The sequence below is a fragment of the Aotus nancymaae genome, unplaced genomic scaffold, assembly GCF_030222135.1.
Source record: "Aotus nancymaae isolate 86718 unplaced genomic scaffold, 86718_ANA_hifiasm-v0.15.2.pri h1tg000057l, whole genome shotgun sequence".
NCBI lineage: Eukaryota > Metazoa > Chordata > Mammalia > Primates > Aotidae > Aotus > Aotus nancymaae.
Window position 1 is genome coordinate 24,693,298 of NW_026988471.1, and position 27,867 is coordinate 24,721,164.

General features: G+C 45.4%; 2 protein-coding genes, 1 long non-coding RNA gene, 1 other non-coding gene and 2 pseudogenes across 17 annotated transcripts in view; 5 read left to right on the forward strand and 1 right to left on the reverse strand.

Annotated features, from left to right (window-relative positions):
- The first annotated feature begins 1,534 nt into the window (after window positions 1-1,534).
- On the forward strand, window positions 1,535-5,020 carry LOC105717943 (fibronectin type III domain-containing protein 4-like; annotated as a pseudogene).
- A 1,336-nt stretch (window positions 5,021-6,356) lies between these two features.
- On the forward strand, window positions 6,357-10,201 carry LOC135268110 (uncharacterized). Its single transcript, XR_010337907.1, has 3 exons — window positions 6,357-6,487; window positions 6,594-6,708; window positions 9,991-10,201. It is a non-coding gene; the product is annotated as an uncharacterized LOC135268110 (long non-coding RNA).
- Window positions 10,202-10,371: 170 nt separating this feature from the next.
- Window positions 10,372-27,491, forward strand: LOC135268150 (intraflagellar transport protein 172 homolog). Of its 5 annotated transcripts, XM_064363926.1 has the most exons (12): window positions 10,372-10,471; window positions 11,313-11,378; window positions 11,589-11,667; window positions 11,871-11,960; window positions 13,762-13,975; window positions 14,883-15,005; window positions 15,426-15,520; window positions 16,570-16,731; window positions 18,767-18,870; window positions 19,339-19,424; window positions 24,073-24,165; window positions 27,388-27,491. In XM_064363926.1, the coding sequence occupies exons 7-12, from the start codon at window positions 15,500-15,502 to the stop codon at window positions 27,489-27,491; spliced, it is 570 nt and encodes a 189-aa protein (XP_064219996.1). In that variant the 5' UTR covers window positions 10,372-10,471; window positions 11,313-11,378; window positions 11,589-11,667; window positions 11,871-11,960; window positions 13,762-13,975; window positions 14,883-15,005; window positions 15,426-15,499. The 5 variants fall into 5 exon arrangements, with proteins under 5 accessions (XP_064219996.1, XP_064220000.1, XP_064219997.1 ...); XM_064363930.1 differs by lacking the exons at window positions 24,073-24,165; window positions 27,388-27,491 and adding an exon at window positions 25,027-25,136; XM_064363927.1 differs by lacking the exons at window positions 24,073-24,165; window positions 27,388-27,491 and adding an exon at window positions 23,366-23,844.
- On the reverse strand, window positions 17,147-18,303 carry LOC105717880 (acidic fibroblast growth factor intracellular-binding protein-like; annotated as a pseudogene).
- On the forward strand, window positions 20,462-20,563 carry LOC135269774 (U6 spliceosomal RNA). The gene has a single exon (XR_010338033.1). It is a non-coding gene; the product is annotated as a U6 spliceosomal RNA (small nuclear RNA).
- LOC105706961 (intraflagellar transport protein 172 homolog) overlaps window positions 27,438-27,867 on the forward strand; it is a 34,274-nt gene continuing 33,844 nt past the window's right edge. For 5 of the 10 annotated variants that reach the window (XR_010337898.1, XR_010337901.1, XR_010337902.1 and 2 more), the window contains exon 1: window positions 27,439-27,858. Coding sequence is in view for 3 of the 10 variants with exons in the window: in XM_064363922.1 (XP_064219992.1) it covers window positions 27,535-27,858 (324 nt within the window). In the remaining 7 variants the exon portion in view is untranslated. Of the gene's footprint in view, window positions 27,859-27,867 lie in introns of all 10 variants that reach the window. The other 5 variants (XR_010337899.1, XR_010337903.1, XM_064363923.1 and 2 more) reach the window with 2 other exon arrangements.

Sequence of the window (27,867 nt, forward strand, 5' to 3'; positions counted from 1 at the left end):
TTTACACTGAACAACACAGTTTTCACAGACAGTATCTCATGGGATACACAACACTAAGATGATGGTCAATATTGACACCTTCATTTTTCAGTTGATGAAACAGGCTCAGAGTAGTTGAGTTGGTTGCTTAAGATCTCGCAGCTGGACAAATTGGGACTCACACCCAGGTTCTCACTCCAGATTTCAAGTTCAACCAAAGCATGAAATAATGTAAGGGCTTACATGTTTATTGAACAAAGGAAGTAGCTAACAAATTGGTGCAAATTTACAATCATCATCCATTCACACAGTGTTGTGAGATTTATAAAGATCTCTCCCCAACTTTGGTTCGTTTGAGCTTCACAACAACCCTGTGAGGTTTCATTTGCTTTGTTTTACAGGTGGGAAACCTGCGGCACAGATAAACCAGTTTCTCCAAAACCACACCTTAAGTGGCAGAGCTTTAGAAAAACAAAAAACATAACATAACAAAACAAACAAACAAAAAAGACAAAAAGAAAGGAATAATAATTTTTTTTAAAAAAGCCATAGGTCTCTGAGCTTTGATTCTCCCTAGAAGCCCAACACTCTTAACAATCTCTGTATCTTCAGGTTTTAACTAGACACGTAAGAGATGCTCAATAAACATTTGCTGAATAAATGAAAGAATGAATGAGAAAGCGAACGGAATTAAATTAGATTATGAATGGGAAAGAGACTTAAAAGCTGACGCAGTCTATAAGTAAGGGATTGTGAAAGCAATTATTCTCTTCATCATCGCTCTGTCCCCTCTCCTCTTAGCCCCTCGGGCACTGGAGGTGGAATTCCTCCTCCCGACTTGGCTCTTCCACGCGGGAAGGAAGGGGATCTCCCAGGTGCCGGAGACCCTCGCACCCGAGTCTCCCCCCACGCCCCCGCCGGCTCCTCCGCATGAGCTGGGAGAGAGAAAGGATAAGGGATGGGGGCCCCGGAGGCGCCATTGGGAGGGTCGTGGGAGGAGCCCCGAGAGGACGGGGGTGGGGGACTGGAGGGGAATGACGGCGGCCAGAACCCCGGCGGGGCGGGGCGGGCCCGCGCGTCCCGGTCGGGCTGCGGCGGAGCCAGCGGGGCCAGCGCTGCAGAAGGCGGCTGGCTCTCCGGGACGGTCACATCCCGCTGCAGGGGCGGGCGGAGGCCGCCGCACTGCCTCCCGCACCGCGGACCCAGGCCAGCGTCCGGGCAACGCCCCTTGCTCCGGGACAGACTCCCCGCCCGCCCGAGCTCTGGGGGCTCCGCAGACCCGCGCCCGCTTGGCCCGCAGCTCGGCCCCGCGCTGCCCGGGCCCGCGCCAGGATGGGGTAGGGGCAGCGCCACCGAGTCGGGCGATGGGCCGCCCTCTGGGCACCGAGCAGTCCCCGGAGGCCTGACCGACCGCGAGGACCGGCGGAGGTGGGTGTGGGCAGGGCTGACCGCGCTCTGGGGGCGCCCGGGCAACGCGAGGGCGGGAGGGCGGGTGGGGGTCGTGAATAGGGCTGTTGTGAGCTGTGGGGAGCCCAGGAGAGGTGCTGTCCCCCCGACCCGCGGGCGTTCTGGGCAGTCCTTGAACCCCCCCCCCGCAACTCCTGCCACCTCCAGGAGCCCCGCCTGGATGTCAAGCGGATGCCCCAGTGCCCCCACAGCGGACTCGGTGGGGACATGGCTTCGCTGATGCCCCTTTCCCCATATCTAAGTCCCACGGTCCTCCTGCTGGTCAGCTGTGACCTGGGCTTTGTGCGAGCAGGTGAGTAAAGGGGAACGGGGCTGAGGGCCAACCAGAGCTGGTCAGTGGGTGAACCTGTTAACACCCTGGCTCCTGCAGACCGGCTTCCCTCTCCTGTGAATGTGACGGTCACTCACCTCAGAGCCAACTCGGCCACTGTGTCCTGGGACGTCCCAGAAGGCAACATCGTCATTGGCTACTCCATTTCCCAGCAAGTATGAATCACCCTTCTGCTCCCCCAACCTGTGTCCTTGGATTTCTGCACATTCCTTCACTTAGGTGGGGGGATCTGGAAGCAGGCTATCCTGGCTCGGGCTGCCCTTTTCACGCTACTCCCCCGGAAGTGTTGGTTGCTGAAGAGTCTCGGTTGAGTCTTGTGGCCTGGCACTGGGTTGAGGCTGTCCTCCTCTCCCCTCATCTCCCTGCAGCGGCAGAATGGCCCCGGGCAGCGTGTGATTCGGGAGGTGAACACCACCACCCGGGCTTGTGCCCTCTGGGGCCTGGCTGAAGACAGTGACTACACAGTGCAGGTCAGGAGCATCGGCCTTTGGGGAGAGAGCCCCCCAGGGCCCCGGGTGCACTTCCGAACTCTCAAGGGTTCTGACCGGCTACCTTCAAACAGCTCAGGCCCAGGTGAGGGTCTGTGCTATTGGATTCTCTGGCTGCTTACCCGGCTTGCAGCCTCTTACTTACTTCCCCAAGACAAGAAACAGTCCAGCTGAGGTGAATAGGATGATTTAATTCATTGTACTACCAGGAAAAGAAGGAAAAGCAGGTGGGAAGCGGACTGGGTATAGACAGACTGGTGTTGAGTATAGACAGGCTGGTATTGAGTATAGACAGGCTGCTATTGAGTATAGATAGGCTGGTATAGATTGGCTTCCTGTTACCCAACTTCACATCAGCGGTAGCCTGCATGAGTGAGTAATTAACCTGCAACCATCTGCTTTTTGGTCGCTAACCACTTGTCCACCAATGGCTTCCTCCTACGGAGGGGCTACTCTACACTCCAAGGGCAACATTATGATGGGTTTACCCTCTCTAATCCCCAGCATCTCCATCCTGCATATGTCTGCAGAGAGAGCTATTTCCCAGTAACCTGGAGTCTGCCTTCTCCCTTCTCAGGTGACATCACAGGGAAGGGTCTTGATGGAGAGTGACCACTGCAGACTGGGAAAGTGGTCATCATTGTGATGGTGTTGCTCATGTGGGCTGGTGAGTAAGCAGCTAGACAGGTGACCAGGGACTCAGTAAAGGTGGGAGGTGGCAAAGGTTGTCAGGAGAAAAAGAAGTGAGAGAATTGAGCCAGTCGCGGTGGCTCATGCCTGCAATCCCAGCACTTTGGGAGGCTGAGGCAGGCAGATCACCTGAGGTCAGGAGTTCAAGACCAGCCTGGCCAACATGGTAAAACCCCATCTCTAGTAAAAATACAAAAATTAGTGAGCTGTGGTGGAGGACACCTGTAATCCCGCTACTCGGGAGGGTGAGGCAGGAGAATTGCTTGAACTCAGGAGGTGAAAATTGCAGTGAGCTGAGATCGCGCCACTGCACCCCAGCCTGGGTGACACAGTGAGACTCTGTCTCAAAGAAAAAAAAAAAGAGAAGTGAAAGAAATGAAGTGGGGAGATACTCAGTTGAGGAGGGATGATTCGAAGTTTGAAGAGAGGGAGAAGAGGCTGTTGAGAGCCCAGAGAGGAGGACTGCATTGGGCACCAGGAATTCAGGATGTTCTTCATGGATTTTTCTAGAAGCTATGTGGGTATCTCCCTGTTGGGGGGAGATGAAAGCTCAGACTGTATTGTGTTTCAGCTGTAATTGGGCTGTTCTGCCATCAGTATGACATCATCAAGGACAACGACTCCAACAACAATTCCAAGGAGAAGGGAAAGGGGCCAGAACAGAGTCCTCAGGGAAGGCCAGTGGGGACAAGACAGGTGATGTGGGGGCCAGTGAGGGTGGAAAGGGTGCTTTTGCCCCTGAGGGGCAGCCAGGGAAAGGAAGAAGGTCAAAGAGGGACAGAAAAAGATGGAGAATGGAAGACCTGGGATGGGGGAGGCTGGAGAGAAAGGGTGGCAGCTTTTACTTTCCTGAAATTGAGACTCAGACCATTTTCTTTCGCAGAAAGTCACCATCCGTCAACACCATCGACATTTGAGGGAAGAAACACATCCAGAAGAGAGATGCACTAACAACTTGGGGATGGGGTGGGTCAGAGAAAGCCCAAGATGGTGATCTGCTGGAGACTCCCAGAGGGTAATGACACTCCCACAATCTCAGGCCTGGTACCCATCCTCTTTCCACTGTGAGCAGAGCCAGTCTGTTAAGAGTCTGTACCCCTGGACCTGGGGAGCGGATATCAGATGGGATATCTCCTCCCATCCCCTGGTCCAGGGGAGAGTCACTTGTTCTACCCTATCCCATTATGTCCCAAATGGGGCCCCATTCCACCTGTATCAGGACTCTCAGCATCCCCAGCTGCCCCCACATCTTGCCTCTGGGCCTCAGAGAGGGGTGTTTCTGTGGGTACTCCTCTTTCCCCAGCAAACAAAAGGAATTGTCGCAGCCTAGAGGCAGATGCTGCACTGCACTACTCCAATGTCTTCCATGGAGCCTCAGGTGCTCCCCCTCTCACCTGGTAGCCCCTTCAGCTGCCAGTGATCTCACTCCTTGGACATTTTTCCAATAAAGTTTCTTGGACAAACTGGAGCTGACTGCATAGTATGCCGACGACATTTCCTCACCTCGTCTCTCTCCTGACCTCCAAGGGCCCCTCACACCACCAACTACTTGACAGGAGCAGATTCTCATTGCAAGGTGTAAAAATACTCCACCCTGGGATAGGGACCAGGAAGAAGAGGTGTAGAAAACTAGAACCCCAGATTCTGTTGCTTTGTTGGGTGAGAAGGGGAAAAAGACAAGAGAAAGATGTAAGTTTCAGCACCACTGGAAACTAAGGTGTATCATATGAGAGGGCAGTAGCTTTTTTATTTTCACTGCTTGCATCGACAGCACAGCTCCTCATCACTTATTCTTCTGACTCTTCCATCAACCCTGGGATAATGGTCAGAAAAGGACTAAGCAGTGTCTTGGGGACTAATGAATGGACAGCTACACTCATGGATTCCTGGTGCCACATGCTCCTATCCTATGTGTTCCTGTGTCTGTTCCTCCCTCCTTTGTGTTCCCTTTCTGCTCTGTCTCTGTTTAGTCAAAGTCAATAATAACTGTAAATCATAAATGAGTTTATATTCATGCTGTGCCACCATATCCAGAGGAGGATTCTCTTTTTTTCTTTTTTTTCTTTCTTTTTTTTTTTTCTTTCACTATTTCCAGTAATGGCTATAAGCAACAGAGGAGGATTCTGAAAATAAAACTGAGGGGTTGGGACTCCCCTGTCAAAAGAATTATCATTTGAGCTCTGAGGCCTACTTGTTTCCTGTGAAAATAGGGGCTGTCCTCTACTCTTTCTTATTTTCTAAGGGGTGGTTGGTGGCCATGAGACAAACACCTGTTGACATTTGCAACCACTGTGGGGGAAGGTTTCTGGACCCACAATCTCTCTAGAGAGCATACTACACTTTCTGGAGAGTCACAGATCTTCCCAGCTTTGGATCATTTCAGAGCAGGCTTATGAGTAACTCCTTTTCTGCATTTCAATATCTCTGGTATGTTAGAAGATAGGCCAAAAATTCGGAAAGGAAAAAATTCGGAAAGGAACTCCAATCCAAAGATCGACAAGTCAGTATCTTTTCTACTTAACCAATCTCCAATCCCAGGTATCATAAGACAACCTATCAGGTAAGCCAAGTCTGGTCTGTCCTCAAAACTGAACCATAGAAGCACTCCAATGTAAACAGCAGTCTTTAACTCACCATTACCCAATTTGAAAGTAGGGTACCTTACATTTCTCTGGCAGCTGGTTCGAAAACACTCATCTCTCAGATTCTGAGAAAAAATATCATCATTTATTGGGATGGGAGTGTCACAGGGTATAGTATCATGGCATGGAGAGAGCGAGCTAGGAGTTGAGAAGGAACATAAAAGGTGTTTAAAGCTACCAACTCGGGGTTGAATCTCAGTTCCAAGTCCTTTGCTGACTGTGTTAGTTTGAGCAAGTGTCCTGAGTCTCCTGTTAGGTAAAATGAGACTAATAATAACGCTATTCCCTTCAAAAGGCGGTTTTGGGATTAAATGACATAAATGCATGTATGACACTTTGCACAGTACCTGGCAGACACATACTGAGCATTAATCGTTAGCTATAGTTATTAGCCTTGCGATCCCGAGCAAGTCATGTAAAGAACCTATTTGGGCACAATTCCGTCAACTGCAAAAGGTCTATCATAGCAACCGCCCTGCTTTCCTCCAGGGTTGTGAGGACTAAAAGAGTGCACTCAGCAACAGTCAGGTATGACAAAGAGCAAGATGTACCGCGATGATGTATGTAGGACCCAGGGCTGGCCGAAGGCTTGTGGGCGGGGCTTGATTTTGGGTTTGCATGCGGAGACAGGATTGGTCAAGAAGAGCATTCATCAAGCCTTCTCAAGGGTCCGCCCCAGATGTCACTGCGCTTGCGCACCTTCTGTTTGATTCGCCGCAAAGCTACGTGTGACCTTGCTACGCTTGTTGCGCTCGGGTCGCAGAAGCGTCAGTGGCTGTCGCTGCGGCTGCGTGGCGGGTTGTCCAGAGAGTTGTCGCTGTCCGGTAGCATCTGAACAACAGTTGCACGTCAGGCAGTTGAAGCACCTGAGGACCCTGCTGAGCCCTCAGGTGAGGAGTTGCGTGCCCGTCCCTCTCCCTTTCTCTTTACGTTTCGAGAGAAGTGGGGAAACTGAAGTTTGTTAGTTTGTTCTTTCTTTTTTCGCTTTTGTCTTAGTACCTGGGTGCCAAGAAACTGAAGTTTAATGATGTGGAGCTCCTACTTTGTGCAGAAGGCTGGAAAGGATATAGCGATGACCCAGGCCCTGTCCTGTCGATACAGTGTTCAGGAGGTGAGATGCAGCGCTAAGCTTTCCCTACATTTCATTCACATCAGTTGTGTACAGGCCCCGGCCCCGTGCTGGCGCTCGAAGAAATTCCAAACCACCCGACTTATTGCCCCTGCCTTCAGGAGGCTCGTATTACAGGGAGAGGTGCACGTGTAAGCAGCGAGTATACATCTACCCATAATTGAATAAAGCGCCTTAGGTGCAAGCCGTGTATACTGATGGTAGAGATGCAATCTCCTCCGATTGAGGAGAGGCAGGGCCCTAGGGGAGGAGCCCTGGAACATGGTGAAGAAAGGGTGAGCTTTGGAGTTAGCACACCAGAACTTAAGGCCTAGCTGCTCCACCACTACTTTCTTACTTTTTTTTTTTAATTTCTTACCTTGCCCTTATTTTAGATCCACGACTATATTTATTTAACAATTTATTTGAGGCTGAGTCTTGCTCTGTCACCCAGGCTGGAGTGCAGTGGCACGATCTCACTACAGCCTCTGCCACCTGGGTTCAAGCGATTCTCCTGCCTCAGCCTCCTGAGTAGCTGGGATTACAGACGTGCAATAGCACGCCCGGCGTAATTTTATTTTTTTATTTTTATTTATTTATTTTTGTAGACATGGGGTTTCCCCATGTTGCCCAGCCTGGCCACCACATCTTTAAGCAAATGACCTGATATCTCTAACTTTAGCCTTCATCATACAGTGTCTCTGAGCACTCACCAGCTTCTTCATTTGGAAAACATGAGTACTAATAGCAACTTTAGAGGACTTGGGTAAGAGTTAGATAGAGTAATATACACAAAAGAGCACTGTAAACTGAAAAGTAGTGTAAAAAACTCGTAGACAACAGGAAAGGACATTCAAAATTCAAAGGACGGAATAATACAAAGCTAGTAAGAATAAGATGTCTGGCCAGACACAGTGGCTCACACCTGTAATCCAAGCAATTTGGGAGGCCAAGGTGGGAGGATCACTTGAGCCCAGGAGTCCTCTACAAAAAATTTTTAAATTAGCCACATGTGGCAGTGAGCACTTATAGGCCCAACTACTGGGGTCACTGAAGTAGGAGGATCTCCTGAACTCAGGAGGTTGAGGCTGTAGTGAGACATGATTGCACTCCAGCCTGGGTGACAGAGTGAGACTTTGTCTCAAAAATTAATTAATTAATTAATTAAATCGTGATTCTACCACTTACAAACTGTGTATGGGAACTTGGGCAAATTACTTAATCTTCTTGGGCTTTCATTCCTCCATCTGCAAAACAGGGATAATAATAGCATCTACCTCAGTGTTATGAGGTAAAATGAGATTATGCCTGTCAGCCACTTATCAAAATGCCTATTCTATGGTAGGTACTTGTTAAAGGCAAGCTCTTATTATTTTATTCCCTGCTTCACTTAATAAAACAATCTAGTGAGGTACATATTGTAGAGAAAGGAGAATTAATTGATTATGGGAATAAGGAAGGCTTCACTTCATACATACTGTGTCATCTGGACAATAGAAGGAAATTAGAATATAGGCGGGGCATGGTGGCTCATGCCTGTAGTTCCAGCACTTTGAGAGGCCAAGGCAAGTGGATCACTTGAGGTCAGGAGTTCGAGAGCAGCCTGGGCAATATGGTTAAACCCCGTCTCTACCAAAAATACAAAAAAATTAGCCGGGCATGGTGGCACATGCTTATAGTCCCAGGGAAGCTGAGGCAGGAGGATTGCTTGAGTCCAGGAAACAGAGGTTGCAGTGAGCTGACATTGTGACACTGCACTCCAGCCTGGGAGGACAGAGCAAAGCTCCATCTCCAAAAAAAAAAAAGAAAAAAAGAAATGAAGGAAATTGGAACAAAAGAGAGTTGTGCTCTCTCCTCAGTTGAAGAAGGCAAAAAAAAAAAAAGAGATTTGTGCTCATTGCTCAGCAAGTTGTCCCTTGAATCTGTAATTTAAAAATTTCTTTGCCCTAATGGAAAACCTGGAAATGAAATCCTCCTTCGGTCTCTCAAAATAAGGTGATGGCATGATGCAGGTAGGGCTGAATGTCCAGGATTGAGCAAAGCGATGAAGCAGGAGGATCAGCAAAAGTTGATGAGGAGCCCTCAGCCCTTCTAACCTAATGTAATGAAGAGTTAGAGGGTGATAGTGTTGGTGGTGTGGCTATTTTCTGGTTTGAGGATTTGGGTGAAAAGAACCTTTTTACTTCTGACTTTGGAGATAGGCGAGTTTAGAATGAAAAGTGTCAATGTTTTAAGCAAGAACTCTAGTGTCCAAGTAATTAAAAAAAAAAAATTGGAGCAGAAGAAAAGCAGAATAAATGTTTTGATTTCAAGGAAGGAAACATTTAGTAACAGAACCATACAGGAGCAGAGCTAGTGTTGGAAGGGTCAGGTCTGGTCAGAATAATTCACCTGGAGATAACTTCTAACTTGGGTTTCTGTGAAGTGGGTAGGTAAGAGGAAAAGCAAGTGGCATTGTTTATCCTGAGTCTCAGCTCTAATTATTTAACTCCCCCTATCCTGAACTCTCACTGTCTCTCCCTTTCCTGCCAAATAAGCCCAAACTCCTTTGCCTGGCTTCAAAGACTCTTCCTGAGCTGGTATATTTTTCTTGCCTTACCCCTTCTGTTCTATTATTTATAAGGTATAATAGTTTTAAATAAACTAAATTCGTGTTTCTTGTCCAGAACTTGCCTTTGCTCATTGCCATTCCTCCCATCTCAGATAATTTCCTCCCAACTGCATTCATTCTTCAAAGCTTAATTTTGATAATTTAAGCATAAAATTCTCTCAGGCTTCTCCAAACTATTACAGCACTTTATACATACTTTAATGGGACTTTTCCTATTTTGCACCATCTTATTAGACCTGGAGGCAGGATCTATGTTTTGCTTTTGTCTCTCTCTCAGCCCCTGGCCAAGTGCCTTGATCAGTAAGGTGCTCAAAAAATATTAATTGAATGAATGGCTAAAGATAAAAACTTATCAGACGAATTGAATTTATTTCAGTAGCAGACCTGGCATCTAAGGGAACGAGGAGGCTGTTTCAGCGATTCATTGATACAGTTGACTTAGCACACTGCCTCTTAGTACATTTGCATATGAGTCTCTAGAAGCACATGGTTCTCACAGTCTAGGATCTGAAGGCCTTGGAGACCAGGATGGGCCACAGGCATCTCTTTATTTTGAGGATAGGACCATGACAGGAAGAAAATTGACCAGAATTACACTAGAATTAATGGAGCTCGAAATGCATTTGGCATTCTAGACCAGCACATGGGTTTGTTTTTACCCTTTGCCTCTGCAGGATGGAGCTGCAAAGGTGACCTGCATGGCTTGGTCCCAGAACAATGCCAAATTTGCTGCCTGCACAGTGGACCGAGTGGTATTGCTGTATGATGAACATGGAGAACGGAGAGAGAAATTCTCCACCAAACCAGCTGACATGAAGGTAAAGAGTATATTCATGTGTACCTTAACCTACTGATAGGGTCATACAAACCTGGAAGACCTAGTCTGCCTCCTAGCCATAGGCATAGGAAATGGGGCACCCCACCTTTTTCTCAGTATAAATCCTGAAGCCCCTTTAGTAGCACACATGTACCTTTTTTCTTTTTTCTTTCTCTTTTCTCTTTCATGTATACTCATGACTGCTTTTTCTTTTTTTTTTTTTTTTTTTTTTTAACTTTTAGCTATATGGTGAAGGGCATGGCTTTTTCTCCTGATTCCACTAAAATTACCATAGGACAGACTGACATCATCTGTGTCTACAAGATTGGAGAAGATTGGTGAGGATAGAGACTGGGAGATGGGATGGCTCAGGAAAGAAGGGAAAGGCAAGAGAAATGCATCTCTGGGGAGGGGAAATGAAGAGGATGAGAAGTGAAGCATGGGCATTGAAGACAGAGACTTTCTGGAGTCTGTTGTTGCTTTTCTACCTTCGCCTGTCCCACATGTTCTGCAATCCCATCCCTGGAGGAATCAGTCCCAGGTCAACAGGAGGCCCTGTGAGATCCTGGAAGCCCAGAGTGATGTTGCATCTTTGTTACTGCTCCGAAGCTCCTTAGGCTCCCTTATATGCCTCCTTTCAGGGCTCCTACAAAGTAGTCAGAAACACTAGTGGGCCAGGAAGAAACCTGCTCTTTCTTCTCTTCTCTCAGCATCATGTTTGGCAATTTGTTTATGGAAGTGGTTTTAAATATGCTCCCCTGCTTTTGTTTGGCAGGGGTGACAAGAAAGTCATCTGCCACAAGTTCATCCAGATGATAAAGTTCAGTCCAGTCCCTGGAAGCTTAAGATGAGCAAACATCTATCAATGTATCTACTTATATCTATATATATCATCTATATCAATATATCTATCTACTTATATATAAATAGATATATTTGTATAGTAGATATAGTAGAAATGCAGGAGTTGCATTTCTAACATCTGAATCTGGACTTTTCCTACTGCAAGGACGGTGTTTCGTGGCTGCTCGTGGTCACCTGCTTTCTTCCTCAGAGCCCTGTTGTGTCCCTTCCCTATAGGGGATTGAGGTGGTGGTGTGTGGTGGGGTGTTCAAGTTGTTATAAATGTGCTGGCCCACACAGATAGGGTTATCTTTTTCATCATTTCCTTTCATGCAGAGTGCTGTCACTTGTCTGCAGTGGACCTCAGAGTACATCATTGTCTTTGGACTGGCTGAAGGGAAGGTAAAAGAGGGAAACACAAGAGAGCGGGTGGTTGGGAAAATGGTTCTGGAGAGAGGAATATGGTTCATCCTGTTTCTTAGGATCAAGTTGTATACTGGGGAGAATGCATAGGGACCAGTTTTGTGGGATAATTTTTTCTTTTTTTCTTAGGGCCTGGTTAAATGTAAAATAGCCTGACCGTACTTGTTGTGTCCATTTTTCCATTTTCAGGTTCTTTAGCAAACACCAAAACTCATAAATCCTCTACCATCTATGGGACAGAGTCTTATGTGGTGTGCCTGACAACAAAGTGAGTAAAGAGGAGTAGTATCACAGGAGTCTGGAAGTGTTAGGAAAGCGCTGTGGGGAAGTCTGGACTGCAAGACCATAGTATGAAAGGCAGGAGAACTGGTGGCAGGAACCACAGACAGGGCTGTGTTCGACCGAGAAAGGGGCTTTCTTGGTGAGATAGAATAATCTCTTCCTGTATTTCTATCCTTTCTCCTTTTTTAGTTGCTCTGGGAAAGAAATTCTCTCTGGTCATGCAGATGGTACCATTATTAGGTGTTTCTTTTTGATGATGAAGGCTCTGGAGAGTCACAGGTATTGTTAAAGAATGTGGTGGGAGGCTGACATGGGTGGATTGCTTGAGTCCAGGAGTTTGAGACCAGCCTGGGCAACACAGTGAAACCCTGTCTCTAATAGAAAAAAAAAATACATATATGTATGTATTTTTTATTTTATATACTTATATATATATATTTATATTTATATATATTTTATTTCTACATATATAAATAAATTAGGTGTGGTGGCATGGTCCTGTAGTCCCAGCTACTTAGGAAGCTGAAGTGGGAGGATCACTTGAGCCCAGGAGGTTAAGGCTGCAGTGAGCTGAAATAGCACAACTGTACTATAGCCTGGGTGACAGAACATGACCCTGTCTCAAAAAAAAAGTATGCTGTGGGATAGGGGATAAGGAAATTCCAGGAACCCTGCTAGAGGAGGCTGGACTTTTAAGGCATTTGGGCTGAGGTACTAAAGGAGGAGGCTAGAGGAGTGAGACCTCAGGGACAGAGAAAAAGTTGGATGTGGCCACCAAGAGGATTTGTGTTTAGGAGCCTGGAGCTTACTGCTTATAAGAAGGGATGACTCAGGTGCAAGGGACCTTGAGACAAAGGGAATAAAAACTCTTAGGGGAATGAAAACTGAAAATTATTCCTATTTACATAAAATATATATAATATATATTTATGTATGTAAATTTACAGAACAAAAGTGTTAACAGTTTACTCTGGAGAGGGGAAAAGAAAAAGGTGGGAGATAAAAAGGAAACTTTCATGTTTTACTCCATATGATTCTGTATTGTTTGAATTATTTACATTAAGAATTACTTGTAGGCTGGGCGCAAGTAATTACACACGCCTGTAATCCCAGCACTATGGGAGGCTAAGGCAGGTGGATAACCTGAGGTCAAGAGTTTGAGACCAGCCTGACAAACAAGATGAAACCCCATCTCTACTAAATATAAAAAATTAGCCGGCGTGGTGGCACATGCCTGTAATCCCAGCTATTTGGGAGGCTGAGGCAGGAGAATCGCTTGAAGCCAGGAGGCAGAGGTTGCAGTGAACCAATATCGTGCCATTGCACTCCAATCTGGGCAACAAGAGCGGAACTCCATCTCAAGAAAAAAAAAAAGAATTACTTGTATAAGCCAGGCACGGTGGCTCAATCCTGTAACCCCAGCACTTTGGGAGGCCAAGGCAGGTGGATCACCTGAGGTCAGGAGTTTGAGACCAGCCTGGCCAACATGGTAAAACCCCGTCTCTACTAAAAATACAAAAATTAGCCAGGCGTGGTGGCATGCACCTGGAATCCCAACTACTCTGGAGGCTGAGGCAGGAGAATCACTTGAACCCGGCCGACAGAGGTTAAAATGAGCTGAGATTGTGCCATTGCACTCCAACCTGGGCAACAGAGTGAGACTCTATGTCAAAAAAAAAAACAAAAAAAACCCAAGACTTGTATAATAATTAAATTTAACCCTCCTTAAAAAAAGAAGCCCTATGCTCTTTGTGGGCCTAGACATGTTGGTTAACGTGTAGGACATCTCCTTTATGGAGGAGCTTTACTAGGTGCGTATTAAAAATTTCCAATACACAAGCATTTTGAGGTTTTTCTAGAGAACAAGGTCAACAAGCATCTGTATAGAGTGTGTGTGTGTGTGTGTGTGACAGTTTGTGAAGAGTTCAGGATTAGGATGTGTTGGGATGGGAAAATGTTGGGAGAAAGACTTCCTTAGGGTATGATGGTCAGAGTGAATGTATCAGGTGTTGAGAGTGAGGAATTTCTGGGGTGCAGTCTTCAGAGAGTGATTGAAACCCTCTCCTTCTGTCTGTCTTAGGGGAAGTTGGTTAACCACCCGTGTCCACCCTATGCCTTGGCATGGGCAACCAATAGCATCATGGCTGCAGGCTGTGATAGGAGGATTATAGCCTATGGAAAAGAAGGCCACGTGTTACAAAGTTTTGATTATAGCCGTGACCCTCAGGAGCGGGAGTTCACCACAGCTGTAGCAAGTCCTGGCGGCCAGTCCGTTGTGCTAGGAAGCATGACAGGTGAGTCCCCTTTCCAGGTTTATCTTCAACCTACTTTCCCTGTGAACACTCCCTGCTTTATGCTTTAGCCAAATTATTCTGAGCCAGAGTGGGAGAATGGACCAAAATCAAGTGTCTGTTGAAAGAGATTCTCAGATTGTAATTCATGCGCTTTCCTCTTCCTGCTCCCACCATCCATGGGTGTGCAGGCAGTTCCAGATGTCCTGTGCTCTTGTTTTGTCTCTGTGCCTCTCCCTGCGCTTCCACAGCAGAATTCATCTCTATTTTCTGTTTCCATTGCCCGCTTTGAGACTGCTTAGAGTTTCTCACATCATATTACAGTTTGTTGTTTGCATCTATCTGGTTAAATCAAAGAGTCCTTGAGAAGGGGGCTTATTATTCATCCTTTTATCTCCAGTGCCTAGACTAGCATCTGTATGCTAAATATATTCAAGATATGCTCAGATGTTTGGTGAATGAGTGAATGAATGATGGAGCAGCAGATAAACAGCAATGTCCCAGGTCTCATCACTTCTCTGGCATGTGTTTAACCCCAGCTTTGTCAGTCCTGTCTTTCTATCCCCTTCAATCTTATGTCTCCTTGTGTTCTGTTCTTTCTTCACTGCCTCCTACCATTTATCTCCTTGTTGCATATTATTTTCTCCTAACAGCTCATTTTTCTCACCTGCCCTGATCTTTTTGTTTTCTCTGCTCCCCTCACTCTTATTCTGTTTTAGTTTTGCCTTGATTTTCCCAGCTTACTTCCTGTGCACCTTTGTGTCCCCTCCTGATAGGCTGCCTAGCTTGTGTGTTCTTTTTATTTCCATTCTTTTCTGATATAGCAAGACTAATTTCCTTTGGTTATCAGCTCATTTACACCCTTTAGCTTAGCCTCGATCTCTTCTAAAAGCCACATACTTTATTTCAGGCTTCGGGTGTTCAACTGGAGCCCTCAAAGAAGCATCTGGGAAGAGGCAAAGCCCAGGCAGATTGCCAATTTATACACCATCACTGCCTTGGCCTGGAAGTGGATGTCTCATGGCTCTGTGTGGTGTGTTACTAGTAATCCCTTTCTGGATCAGTGACTTTCACCGAACTAGAAAATAATCCTGCCTTATCCTAAAGCACTCTCCCCTGACACTAGAGAATCTCCTCTTTCCTTTTGACCCTAACCTAAAATTCTGGTGTTAAAGGCAGGAAGAAGAAATTCATACTTTATTGGAGGTCACAAAAGGAACAAATATTGTGTGTAGGCAGGGCTAATTTCTCCCTTTTATCCCATTAATATGTGATGCCCTTGAGTCCAATGATTGTAGCCCGTTTCCTTTTGGTACTTCCAAAAACTGCCAGCTCTTTTACTGCCAACCGTTCTCTAGACTCTAGAGCCTAGGTGTTGAGGATGTCTGTGGATACTCTCCCCATGCCAGTGTACTATGTGTGTGACCTTTAATGCTGTCACTTTCCCTTCTAGGGCACACTGTGTGGTGGGTGGAATAGTTTGACTGCTGCCTCTGAAGGAGCATTTGCAAGAACAAGTTTGAGCTGATGTATGTGGGACCTAGCCAGGTAAGCAGGATGGTAGCCTACTGCACTGAGACCTTGCATAGCTCATTCATCCTGATATATATCTAACATTTCCCTGCCTTCTGGCCACAGCCATAGTGTCAAATTTAATCTTCGTCCCTCTGGAAGAGCTGTTCTGGGCAACAGAATATGTCAGGGCAACACCGTGGTATCTTTCCTGCTGTGGTTCCTGCAGCTTATTGTAAGAAAACTTTTAAGCATCAAGCTTAAGGTGTGCAGAGATTGCCACTTATGCTTTCCTGGTTTAAAACTTTACTGCCTATACACTGTCAACTGGGCAGTTTGATAAACAGGATTATAAATGTGAACTCTGTTGTTTTAAGGCCTCTGAGCTTACTTATTTGATGTCGCAAGCTAATTTCTCAGTTCCTGAGCCCACTCTGCTCTTTTTCTACCTCTGTCCTTTCACTTTTTATACACTGGTTTCTTCATTCTTTTGTTCTTTCCAGAAACATGTATTTATTCTCTACTATGTGTCAGCAGTGTTAGGCATTGGGATAACACAGATAATTATCTTTAAGACATTGTCCCTTGGATCAAGGGGATCATTATAACAGAGGACACAGACATATCAAAAAATAATATTAGCCAGATGCAGTGGCACATGCCTGTAGCCTCAGCTACTCAGGAGGTGGAGGCAGGAGGATTGCTTGAACCCAGGAGTTCAAGGCCAGCCTAAGCAACATAGTGAGACCCTGTCACTCAGTCAATAGATCAATATGTATACTGTGATCAGTGATATATAAGGTTCATACCAAGACTATGAAAACATAGAGTGATTGGTTTTACCCAGTGGAACTTTCAGAATGACATAAATTATAAGCATCAAAATGGATAACATAGGAAAGCATTTCATAAATAGTAAATCCCCATATAAACGTAAGGTACCATTACTATCAACAATATCCTAGGCTGAGGGAGGAACAAGATATTAGCTTTGTTTAGACTGTGGAGGTGGGCGAAGGGCATGGTTGTTCACCCTTCTTTTGGGCTGGGGAAGCCTAAGGGGCTCAGACTTGTCCTTTACCAAGGTGATTGTGAAGAACCTGTCATCGGGAACCCGAGTGGTGCTCAAGTCCCACTATGGCTATGAGGTGGAAGAGGTGAAAATCCTGGGAAAGGAGCGTTACTTGGTGGCCCACACGTCAGACACACTGCTGCTGGGGGACCTGAACACTAATCGCCTTAGTGAGGTAGGAACTAAAACTGAGGGCAGGGTGGGGAATGGGGCATCTTGGCTTAATACTTGTGGGGACCCAAAATCCCTAGGGGTAAGATCTCCATGTGAAGGTTCAACATTCTGGTGTAGGGAACCTTGTTTCAGGGAAGGAGACCCAGGAGGTTTACAGTTCCAGAGTATGAATCACCATCTTTGGACTATTTTGATGCCATCTCTTAGAAACATCTCTCTGGTTCCTCTCAGGGATCAGAGCAAATTCTGATACAGCACCCCTTTTGTGTAGTGCCAAAGCCTCCCTAAATATGGTCCTTCTGCTTCCCAACCTGCCATTCTTTTGGCGTTGTCTTGGGTAATTATCCACATTGCTTCTTAAGTCTTCTCCTTTACAGATAGACTGGCAGGGGTCTGGTGGCAATGAGAAGTATTTCTTTTTTTATTTTTTATTTATTTATATTTTTTCCAAACTCAGGGCAACTTTATTGTCAGTGTGGGTGGGGTGGTGGGAGGGGTCTCAGTCATGATAGAGGTGCAGGAGGCAGCCACGGAGGGTGCCCATGTAGTGGTCCCAGAGGGCCTGGTGTCGGAAGCCATCGAGGGAGTGGACAGACGCTGAATACTGATTTAGGAAGAACTGCACGTCGCTGAGTGGCCAGTGGTCAGAGCGTCAGGGTTCCACAAACTTCTCCACAAGGTCCACAAACAAGTCTCTGACATCCTTATTGTGGGTCAGCTTGGTGGCCACATTCACCAGCCCCCGGGATAGGTTCTTGAAGTTGGCTTTCATCTCAGAGAAGACGCCCAGCTTTCCCCGGAGAGCAGTGCACACTAGGCTCTTGTGCAGGTCCAGAAGGTCCTTGTCAGCCACTAGCAGCTTGAGCTCCTTCAAGTCCTGGAGAAATTCCTTGTCTAAGTCCATGTGCATGTCATCCATCTGCGAGTCGACGGCTCCAAGGGTCCAGTTTTGGATCATGAGCTCAGCGCTGAAGGCAAAGTCGCCGAAGCTCAGATACTGCAGTTTTTTCTTCCCTGTCTCAAAGCGGTTGTTAGCAAAGAAGACGATGGCTGCATAGTCCCTGGCCAACTGGTCAGAGAGGAGGAAGTGCTGCTGAATATTGTCCACCAGGGAGCCCCGCATTTCCTCTACCACCTTGAAGACTCTCTTAAAGTTGTCAAACTGTCTCCGGCAGCTCTTAAGGGTGATGCCTGTTATGGTGCTGATATCATCCAGGTCTTTCTTGGTGCCTTTGGACAGCTTCTTGCCCAGCACCTCCCGAACGAAGGCCTCGTCAAAGGCATAGTACCTCTCGATGAGTAGCGCCTGTCGGGAGGGCAGGATCTGGAAGATGAGCTGGTGCAATAGCTTGGGCGGTGCGTGCAGCAGCCGCTCCAGCATGTGGAAGGTGCGGTAGCGGTCCATAGTGTCGCTCTGCAGCACTGCTGCCGTGGAGCCCATCTGCTCCAGGATTCCCGAGCGCACCCGCAGGGCCACTGCGTTGGTCACCAAGTAACCATCTAGCCAGAGGCGATACATGTCCTCGTCGATAAGGGTCGTGTTCCCCACAAAGATGTCCAGCTCGCTAGTCATGGGACGCCGGGGCTGCAGCGCCCCGAGCAGGATAGAGCACTGCTGGGGCCTGGTGCGCCGCCTCAGGGTTTATTTTTTATTTTTTTTTTATAAAGACGAGGTTTCATCATGTTGGTCTGGCTGGTCTTGAACTCCCGACCTCAGGTGATCCGCCCGCCTTGGCCTCCAAAGTTCTTGGATTACAGGCGTGAGCCACCAGAGAAGTATTTCTTTGAAAATGAGAATGTGAGTAGAGCTTGATTCACCATCACCATCTCCATAAGCCTCCTTCTAGCTTCTGTGTCATAAAGATGGCAAGTTGCAAGGGATAGGGAAACAGCAGATAAAGAAACAGGGAGGATGAAATTGGCAGGGTAGGAGAACAAGGAGAAAAGTGGGAGTCACCTTGAATTGACAGTATACCTCGCACATCTCTTTTTCTTCATGTAGCCTTTCCAGCGTAGAACAACTCCATTTTTCCCAGGTATGCATGATCTTCAATGCCGGAGAGCTAACCCTGGTGGACTATGGGAATAAGGACACCTTGGGTTCTGTATGCACTGAATTCGTGAACCACCACCTCATCAGGTAAGCTCACAAGATTTTCTGAATCCCTGAAACCCAGAAAATTCCTTTTGGACTCCTAAGTTCTGTATCCTCCAGTTAATCTAAAAGCTTCAGCCAGGCATGGTGGCTCATGCCTATGATCCCAGAACTTTGGGAGGCTGAGGCAAGCAGATTACTTGAGTCCAGGAGTTCAAGACCAGCCTGGGCAACATGGTAAAATCCCCTCTCTACTAAAAATACAAAAAATTATCCAGGCACGTTGGCACACACCTGTAGTCCCAGCTACTGAGGAGGCTGAAGTGGGAGAATCACCTGGAGCCTGGGAAGTCAAGATCACGGCTGTAGTGAGCCGTGATCACACCACTGCACTCCAGCTGGGGCAACCAAATAAATAAATAAAAGCTTCATCCCATGTGGTACTTCAGAGCCTTTAATAAACATCCCAACTACCTAAGCCCATTTTGCCTTACCTCACCCTTCATGTTTCAGTGTTCGTATTAATGAGCGGTGTCAGCGAGGAACGGAAGATCATAAGAAATTGACTTATCTTGTTGATATTAAGAGTATTGCTATAGGTGAGTGAGACTCTCTCATAATTTTAATAACAAAATAGATGTTTATATCACACTTTTATACCACAGGATTGTGTTCAGTAGGGAATGTAGGAATCTGAGAAGCAGCAGGTAAATAGTAACCCCACACGTGCAGTGGATATATGAAATGTTTAAGTCGATATGTATACATCTGTACCTAGATATCTAGATATAAATACAAAGGTGCAGGCCCAGCGCAGTTGCTCATGCTCGTAATCCCAGCACTTTGGAAGGGCAAAGCAGGAGGATCATTTGAGCCCAGTAGTTGAAGGCTGCAGTGAGCTATGATTGTGCCACTGCACTCCAGCCTAGATGATGGAGTAAGACCCCGTCTCTTCAAACAAAAAGAAAGCAACAAAAAAACCCAAACGTCTATATAATTATTCATGTTCTCTGGACATATATCTTAGGGTTAGCAAATTGTGAGTGGTAGAGAAGACCCATTAAATTTATGAATTTTCCTGTTTAGAGTTCATAGAATCATAGATTGTTAGAACTGGAAGAGGTCTTATTTTTTTGTATAGTTTATCATTAGTAACTAATAATGATAGAAACTTTATTTGCATTTCACAAATATTCACATTTATAAATCTTATATGTTAATATTTGTATTGTGAAATGTTTCAAGCATAAAAGTAATATAGAGAATAGCATTACCTATACAATATAGCTGTTGAAAATGGAGCTCTGGGCCAGGCACAGTGGCTCATGCCTGTAATCCCAGCGCTTCGGGAGGCTGAGGCAGGCAGATTGCTTGAGCTCAAGAGTTTGAGACCAGTCTAGGCAACATAGTGAGACCTTGTCTTTATTTTTAAAAAAAGAATAGGGCTCTGGAGTCATACCATCCCACTTCTCTACCTGTGTGATCTTAAGAACTTACTTCATCTTTCTATATCCTAATTTCCTCATCTACAAAGTAGGGATAAAAATAGTACTACTTCATATGAAATACACTTCTTATGCCTGGAATATAGTAAGCACTTAATAAATGTTAACTATTAATAATAATGATATTTTACTTGCTTTGGCAGCACACGTATTAAAATTGGAATGATAAAGAGAAGATTAGCATGGCCCCGTACAAGAATGACACACAAATTTATGAAGCTTTCCACTTAAAATCAATTTTTTAAAAACGATAGTATCACTTGTTTATCCATACCGAGTTCTGTCAAATCCTAACATTTTGTTATATTTACCTTGAATCATTTTATATGTTCTCTCTTATCGATGGGAATTTAAGTTGCTCATTTTTCACTATTACAGTGATTCAGTTCTCCAAGCTCCGTATCTAGAATGGAATTGCTAAATCATAGAGGAGCTGTGTCTTCAACTTCACTAAATATTTCCAAAACACTTTTCTCCAAAGAAGTTATACCAATTTATATTCCCACCAGCAGTTAAGAGTTTCTATTGTCTGACATCCTCTGTAATACTTGAAATTGCCTGAGTTCATAATTTGGCTTAAACATGATATACATAAAATTGTATCTCATTATATTAATTTCATGTGTAATACTTAATGAACATTTATATTGCTAGTTCCTATCTCTTACCCATTTTTTAAATCAGAGTGTGTCTTCCTTATTGATTTGAAGGAATTCTTTGCATATGTTTGTATAGACTTTGGTAGTTATTTGCATTGCAGATTTTTTTGTTTGTTTGTTTTTGAGATGGAGTCTCGCTCTGTCGCCCAGGCTGGAGTGCAATGGCGCGCTCTCGGCTCACCGCAACCTCTGTCTCCCGGGTTTGAGCAATTCTTCTCCCTCAGCCTCCTGAGTAGCTGGAATTACACGTACGTGCCCCCATGCTCAGCTAATTTTTTGTATTTTTAAGTAGAGACAGGATTTCACCATGTTGGCCAGGCTGGTCTTGAACCCCTGACTTTGTGATCCACCCACCTCAGCCTCCCAAAGTGCTGGAATTACAGGCGTGAGCCATTACACCCAGCCAAGACTTTAACTTTCATCTCTTTCCCTGTATCATTGTTTACTGGTATTTTGGTTCTAATCTTTTGTCCCCAAAGTTAGGCATGATTATTTTATTTTATTTGAGACGGAGTCTCTCTGTCACCAAGGCTGGGGTGCAGTGGCGTGATCTAGGTTCACTGCAACCTCTGCCTTCCAGGTTCAAGGGATTTTCCTGCCTCAGCCTCCCAAGTAGCTGGTGTTACAGGTGCCCACCACTATGCCTGACCAATTTTTGTATTTTTATTAGAGACAGGGTTTTGCCATGTTGGCCAGGCTGGTCTTGAACTCCTGACCTTAGGTGATCCACCTGCCTTGACCTCCCATAGAGCTGGGATTACAGGTATGAGCCACTGAGTCCTGCCTGGTTATTTTATAAGACAGAATTCATTTCGATTTACCATCATGGTACCAGTTCCTTTGTTTACCTTTTCTTTTTGCAATGCCAGTCTTCCCTCTGGAATGACTTTTCCTCTTCTCAGAGAATATTACTGAGAAGTTTTTTGTTTCTGTTTTTTTTTTTTTTTGAGATGGAGTTTCGCTCTTGTTACCCAGGCTGGAGTGCAATGGCGCGATCTCGGCTCACCGCAACCTCCGTCTCCTGGGTTCAAGCAATTCTCCTGCCTCAGCCTCCCGAGTAGCTGGGATTACAGGCATGCGCCACCATGCCCAACTAATTTTTGTATTTTTTAGTAAAGACAGGGTTTCACCATGTTGACCAGGATGGTCTCGATCTCTTGACCTCGTGATCCACCCGCCTCGGCCTCCCAAAGTGCTGGGATTATAGGCGTGAGCCACCACGCCCGGCTCTTTCTGTTTTTTGAGACAGGGTCTTACTCTGTTGCCCAGGCTGGAGTGCAGTGGCATGATCTCGGCTCATTGCAACCTCTACCTCCCAGGTTCAAGTGGTTCTCCCACCTCAGCCTCCCAAGTAGCGGGGATTACAGGCATGTGCCACCACCCCTGGCTAATTTTTGTACTTTTAATAGAGATGGGTTTCATCATGTTGGCCAGGCTGGTCTCAAACTCCTGACCTCAAGTGACCCACCCCCACTTAGTCTCCCAAAGTGAACCACAGCACCCAGACTTATTGAAGTTTCTTCAGTGAAGGATGGTAAATTCTCAGTTTTTGATTATCTGAAAATGTTTTTATTTAGCCTTTATTCTAAAAAGATGCTTGGACTCAGTACCCAGTTCTAGATTGACAGTTAATTTTTCTTAATTTGTAAATGTTGTCTCATTAATTGATTTCCATTGCTGTTGTGAGAAATTTAACAGCAGCCATTTCTGTACAGGTGATCTGTTTTTTTTTCTTTGGTTTCTTTTAAAGTCTTCTATTTTAGGCCTGGGCACAGTGGCTTATGCTGTAATTCCAGCACTTTGGGAGGCACATATGGGTGGATCACTTGAGGCTAGGAGTTTGAGACCAGCCTGGCCAACATGAAGAAACCCTGTCTCTACTAAAAATAAAAAAAATTAGCCAGGCATGGTGGTGCGTGTCTGTAATCTCACCTACTCAGGAGGCTGAGGCATGAGAATCACTCGAACCTGGGAGGCAGAGGTTGCAGTGAGCCAAAGTTGTACCACTCCACTCCAGCCTGAGTGAAAGAGTGAGACCCTCTCTCAGAAAAAAAAAATTCTCTTTTTCTCAGGTGTTTTGAAGTTTCACTATGATGTGTCTAGATATAAAATTTTCACATTTATCCTGCTTAGTATAGATTGTGTTCCTGTGTTTATGAATACACATATTTTCATCACTCTTGGAAGTTTCTTAGTCATTATCTCTTTGAACATTGCTTCTCCTCAGCCATTCTCTAGGCTCTTCATCAGAACTCGAGTTAGGCAAATGTTAGATTTCTTGTTTTGCATTTTTAACTTCTCTTTCATACTTACTTTCTTTCTTCCTGCTCCATGCTCTATTCTGGATAATTATTTTTTTCTTTTTTTTGGAGACAGGGTCTCGCTCTGTTGTCCCATGCTGGAATGCAGTGGCGTGATCTTAGCTCACAGTAGCCTTGACCTCCCAGGCTCAAGCTATCCTCCTATCTCAGCTGGCCGAGTACCTGGGACTACAGGTGTATGATACTACGCCCAGCTTCCCTCCCCCCCACCAATTTTCTGTAAAGATATGTTCTCAGTATGTTTCCCAGGCTGGTCTAAAACTCCTGGGCTCAAGCAATCTTCCCGCCTCAGCCTCCCAAAGTGCCAGGATTACAGCCATGAGCCACTGCATCTGGCCTCTGGGTAATTTCTCTAGATCTGTTTTGATTCATTAATTTGCTTTTCATCATTGTCTAATCTGCTGTTTAAACTGTCCATTGAGTTTTTTACCTCAAACATTAAATTTTTCTTTATTTGATTTCTCCAGTCTGTCTGGCCATATGGATAATTTCTTATTCCTTGCTTAATTTTTCATTTCATCTTTTAAGATATTTAGGTATTTCATAAATAATCACTTTATATTCCATAACTAAGCTTTTTAAAACAAAAAACAGGGTCTCAGTCTGTCATCCAGGCTGTGCAGTGGCATGATCACAGCTCACTGCAGGCTCAAACTCCTGGGCTCAAATTATCCTCTCACCTCAGCCTCCTGAGTAGCTGGGACTACCAGTACATGCAACCACACCTGGCTAATTCCTTTTTTTTTTTTTTTTTTCCAGTAGAGATGAGGTCTTGCTCTGTTGTCCAGGCTGGTCTTGAACTCCTGAGCTCAATTGATCCTCCCACCTTGGTCTCGCAAAGTGCTGGGATTACAGGTATGAGCCACTGAGCCCAGCCTTTGACTGTTATTTTTAGTATCTGAAATTCTTGAAGGTCTAAAACTGTTGTTTATAGTTACTACTTATTCTTTCCTAGTGGTTTGTTTCCTTGTATTTTTTTTTTTTAAATTGTGAGCTCAAGTTACTTTGAATGTATTCTTTTGGAATCCTGAGGGCCTAAGATGGATATGTTCTCCTCCAGTGATGATCTGGTCTTGCTTCTGCGGAAATCAGGCATATTAATGATCTGTAACCATTACTTTTGTTGCCTTTACTAAAGAGTGGGTCCCAGGTTTAATTAAGGATTCTCAAATTCAGCCTCCCCATCCTGCTGGAGGGCCTGAGGTTTATTCTCCTGACACTCCATTTGCATTCAGGACAACTGTACCTTTCCCATTTGCTCACTTTCCTGTTTTTCTTGCTCAGGATTTTGCTTATTGATCTTTTTCTTTCTGTCTTTTTTTGAGAGAGAAGGGTAGAATATGGGTAGGGAACATTCTTAGTGATTTCTTCAAGTAAGCCCAAGCAATGCATTAAAAAGTATGTTCCAGGTTCAAGTTGTATTTTAACAAGAGAACCCTTAAGAATATCTACTCTTATGGTACTGCTGGAAAAAGCAGAAGTGGATGCCACACTTTGTACCTCCGGCAATTGGTGCTGTCATAGTTAGGAGCATACTTTAACCCAAGGATATTGCTATAAATATTTTTTTATGCTTGAGAGAGACTAAAATGTTAGGAAAATCAGGGCTGCTGTGACTCTTGAACGCTGGGTTGGATAGTGGTGGGTCTGTTCTACAATCGATTCAGTGGAAACCAAGCTGAAATTGGGGTGGGGTTGGGGGATGAACTTTTACAGGGTGATGTTATAGGTCTGGAGCGGGGCGGGGGAAAGACCGAGGTGATGGTGATGGAAGGTGTGACTACTGTTGCCTACACACTGGATGAAGGCCTCATCGAGTTTGGAATAGCCATTGATGATGGCAACTACACCCGGTGAGAGGCTGGCCAATAACCAGTGAGGTGGTGGGAGAGTCTGATTCTGAGAGGGGAGGACCTGGGGCGGGGTGTAAAACCAGCCAAAACTGATAAGGATCCAGTGATCCTGGGAGGAGATGAGACAAAAATGGCCCTTGCCCCTTCCCTTGCCTTATCACCAGTCTTCTGCTGTGTCTTCCTGACTCGTCCCTCATTCCTTTTGCTTTGCTTCCTTCCCTTTCCAGGGCAGCAGCCTTCTTAGAGACTCTGGAAATGACCCCAGAAACAGAGGCAATGTGGAAAACCTTGAGTAAACTGGTGCTAGAGGCAAGGCAACTACACATTGCGGAGAGGTGAGGTGTAGAACAGAGGTCCAGGCAGCTAGGAGGGATGCATGAGTACTTTCCCTGTGGGCTGCTCCAACCCAGTGTTAAGGCACTGCTTCCCTTCCCACTGCCAGCAAATAACATAGAGCCTTTCTGCATTACAATATTCCAAACACTCTCCCATCCTAGATTATAAGGGTATGTCTTGGCCAGGCACAGTGGCTGATGCCTGTAATCCTAGCACTTTAAGAGGCCGAGGCAGGGGGATCACTTGATCCAGGAGTTTGAGACCAGACTGGCCAACATGGCGAAACCCCAACTCTACTAAAAATACAAAAATTAGCCGGGTAGGGTGGTGCACACCTGTGGTCTCAGCTACTCAGCAGGCTGAGGCACAGGAATTGCTTGAACCTAGGAGGCACAGGTTGCAGTGAGCTGAGGTCATACCACTGCACTCCAGCCTGGGTGACAGAGTGAGACCTTATCTCAAAAAGAAAAAAAGTCAAAAAACAAGAGTATATCTTCTGTTGTTTTTACTGCCCCTTCTTGTAATTAGGTTTCCCTTAACATGTTTTACTAATCATACCCTTCAACCCATGCATATGTGTATAATCCACGTTTAGTATCGGAGTATAGTTAATAGGACAAACTTGGGACTCCAGACTCCTTGAGTTCAAATCTTGCTTCCAGTTACTAACTTGTATTACCTTAGAGAGGTTATTTGACTTTCCACACCTTGGCTTCTTTATTTTCTCTGTGTAGAATAGGGATAATAATAATATTTGCTTCATATGATGATAAAGAAGATGGTAAGGATATTGGTGGTGAAGGAGTGATGAGAGAATCTGGGCAAAGTGCTCAATAAATGTCACCTGCTGCCATTTTGGCTGGGAATCATCCTTGATCCCATTTTCCCCATACTTCCCACATGTAGATAGATGATCAGCAAGTCCTAAGGACTCTCTTCATAACACATCCTGATGTCTCCATCCTAGCGCAGACCACTGCCATCTCCCACCTGCAATATTGCACAGCCTCTTAATTAGTCTTACTGATACTGTTTCTTGTAGCCCTACCATCTGTTCATTTCAGAGCAGCTGAGGTAATTTTTTTAAACATAGATTGTGTCTTTTTCATGACTGGAACCTTCCAATAGCTTACTCTTTTACTTGGTATGAAACCCAAACTCCTTGTGTGGCCTTAGCCCTGAAGTTTTTTGGCCTCTGCTTCCTTCTCATGCCAGCCCCCTACTTGCCCATTAGTCTCCAACCACACTGGCATCCTTCGGGCTCTGTGAGCGTGCCAAGCTCATACCTGCTATAGGGCCTTTACACTAGCTGTTCCCTCTCAGGAATTACTTTTGCCCATCCTGCCACGACTGGCTTTTTCTTGTATTCGGGTTTCAGCTCAAATCAGTTCATCAGGGAGACTTTCTCCAACTACCAACTAAAGTGGCCCCTTCAGTCACTATAACAGGGACATCCAATCTTTTGGCTTCCCTGGGCCACGTTGGAAGAATTACCATCTTGGGCCACACATAAAATACACTAACACTAATGATAGCTGATGAGCTTAAAAAAAAAGAAAAAGAAAAGAATAAAAAGAAAATCTCATGAGGTTTATGAATTTGTGTTGGGCCACATTCAAAGCCACCTTGGGCCATGGGTTGAACAAGCTTGATCTATAATATTACATTATTTTATTTTTTATTATCTCTACTTTTACTAATTATTTCTTTCCACTAGAATGCACGTTCTCTGAGAGCAAGGCCCTCATCTTCCCTTTTCTGCTGTCTCCAGTGACAAGCACACTGCCTGGCACATCATAGATGCACATCAATTTGTATTTGCTGGACCAATGAATTAATGACGATTCCGTAATAATAATATATTAATGTCTTTGCTTCCATGCTGTAGGTGCTTTTGTGCTTTGGGCCAAGTACCAAAAGCTCGATGCTTGCATGAGACCAATGAGACTGCAGATCAAGTATCCCAGGAACATGCAAGTATTATGCTCCTGATTCATTCCGTCTCCCAAACTGATTTCTCGTAGTATTCGGCCCCATGATTTCTAGCTTTCCAGCCATTCCTAGTTTCCTTTACCCTGCCCACCCCACTTCTACCCGCCAGTCAGACCATGTCATAATTGCTGCTAAACCTCAAACCTTTAAGCTCCATGAAGTGTTGTACCTTCCCAAGTCTTTTATTTTCTACATCCTTCTGGCCTTCCAGTCTCAGCCCTCACAGACAGAACGGCAGCACCTGCAGAAAAACCAGAACCTCCTTTTCCCCACAGGGCAGAGAAGGGACAGACTTTTATCAGGTCCGAGCACGTCTAGCCATGCTGGAAAGAACCACAAACTGGCTGAAGTGATCTTTTTGGAACAGGTAACAGGA

Coding starts and splice junctions, on each gene's coding strand:
- LOC135268150 (XM_064363926.1), top strand. CDS start 15,500: ATGTATGTGGGACCTAGCCAG. Junction 15,521..16,569: donor TGTATGTGGGACCTAGCCAG/GTAAGCAGGATG, acceptor TCCTTTACCAAG/GTGATTGTGAAGAACCTGTC. Junction 19,425..24,072: donor TATTAAGAGTATTGCTATAG/GTGAGTGAGACT, acceptor TTTTTCCAGTAG/AGATGAGGTCTTGCTCTGTT.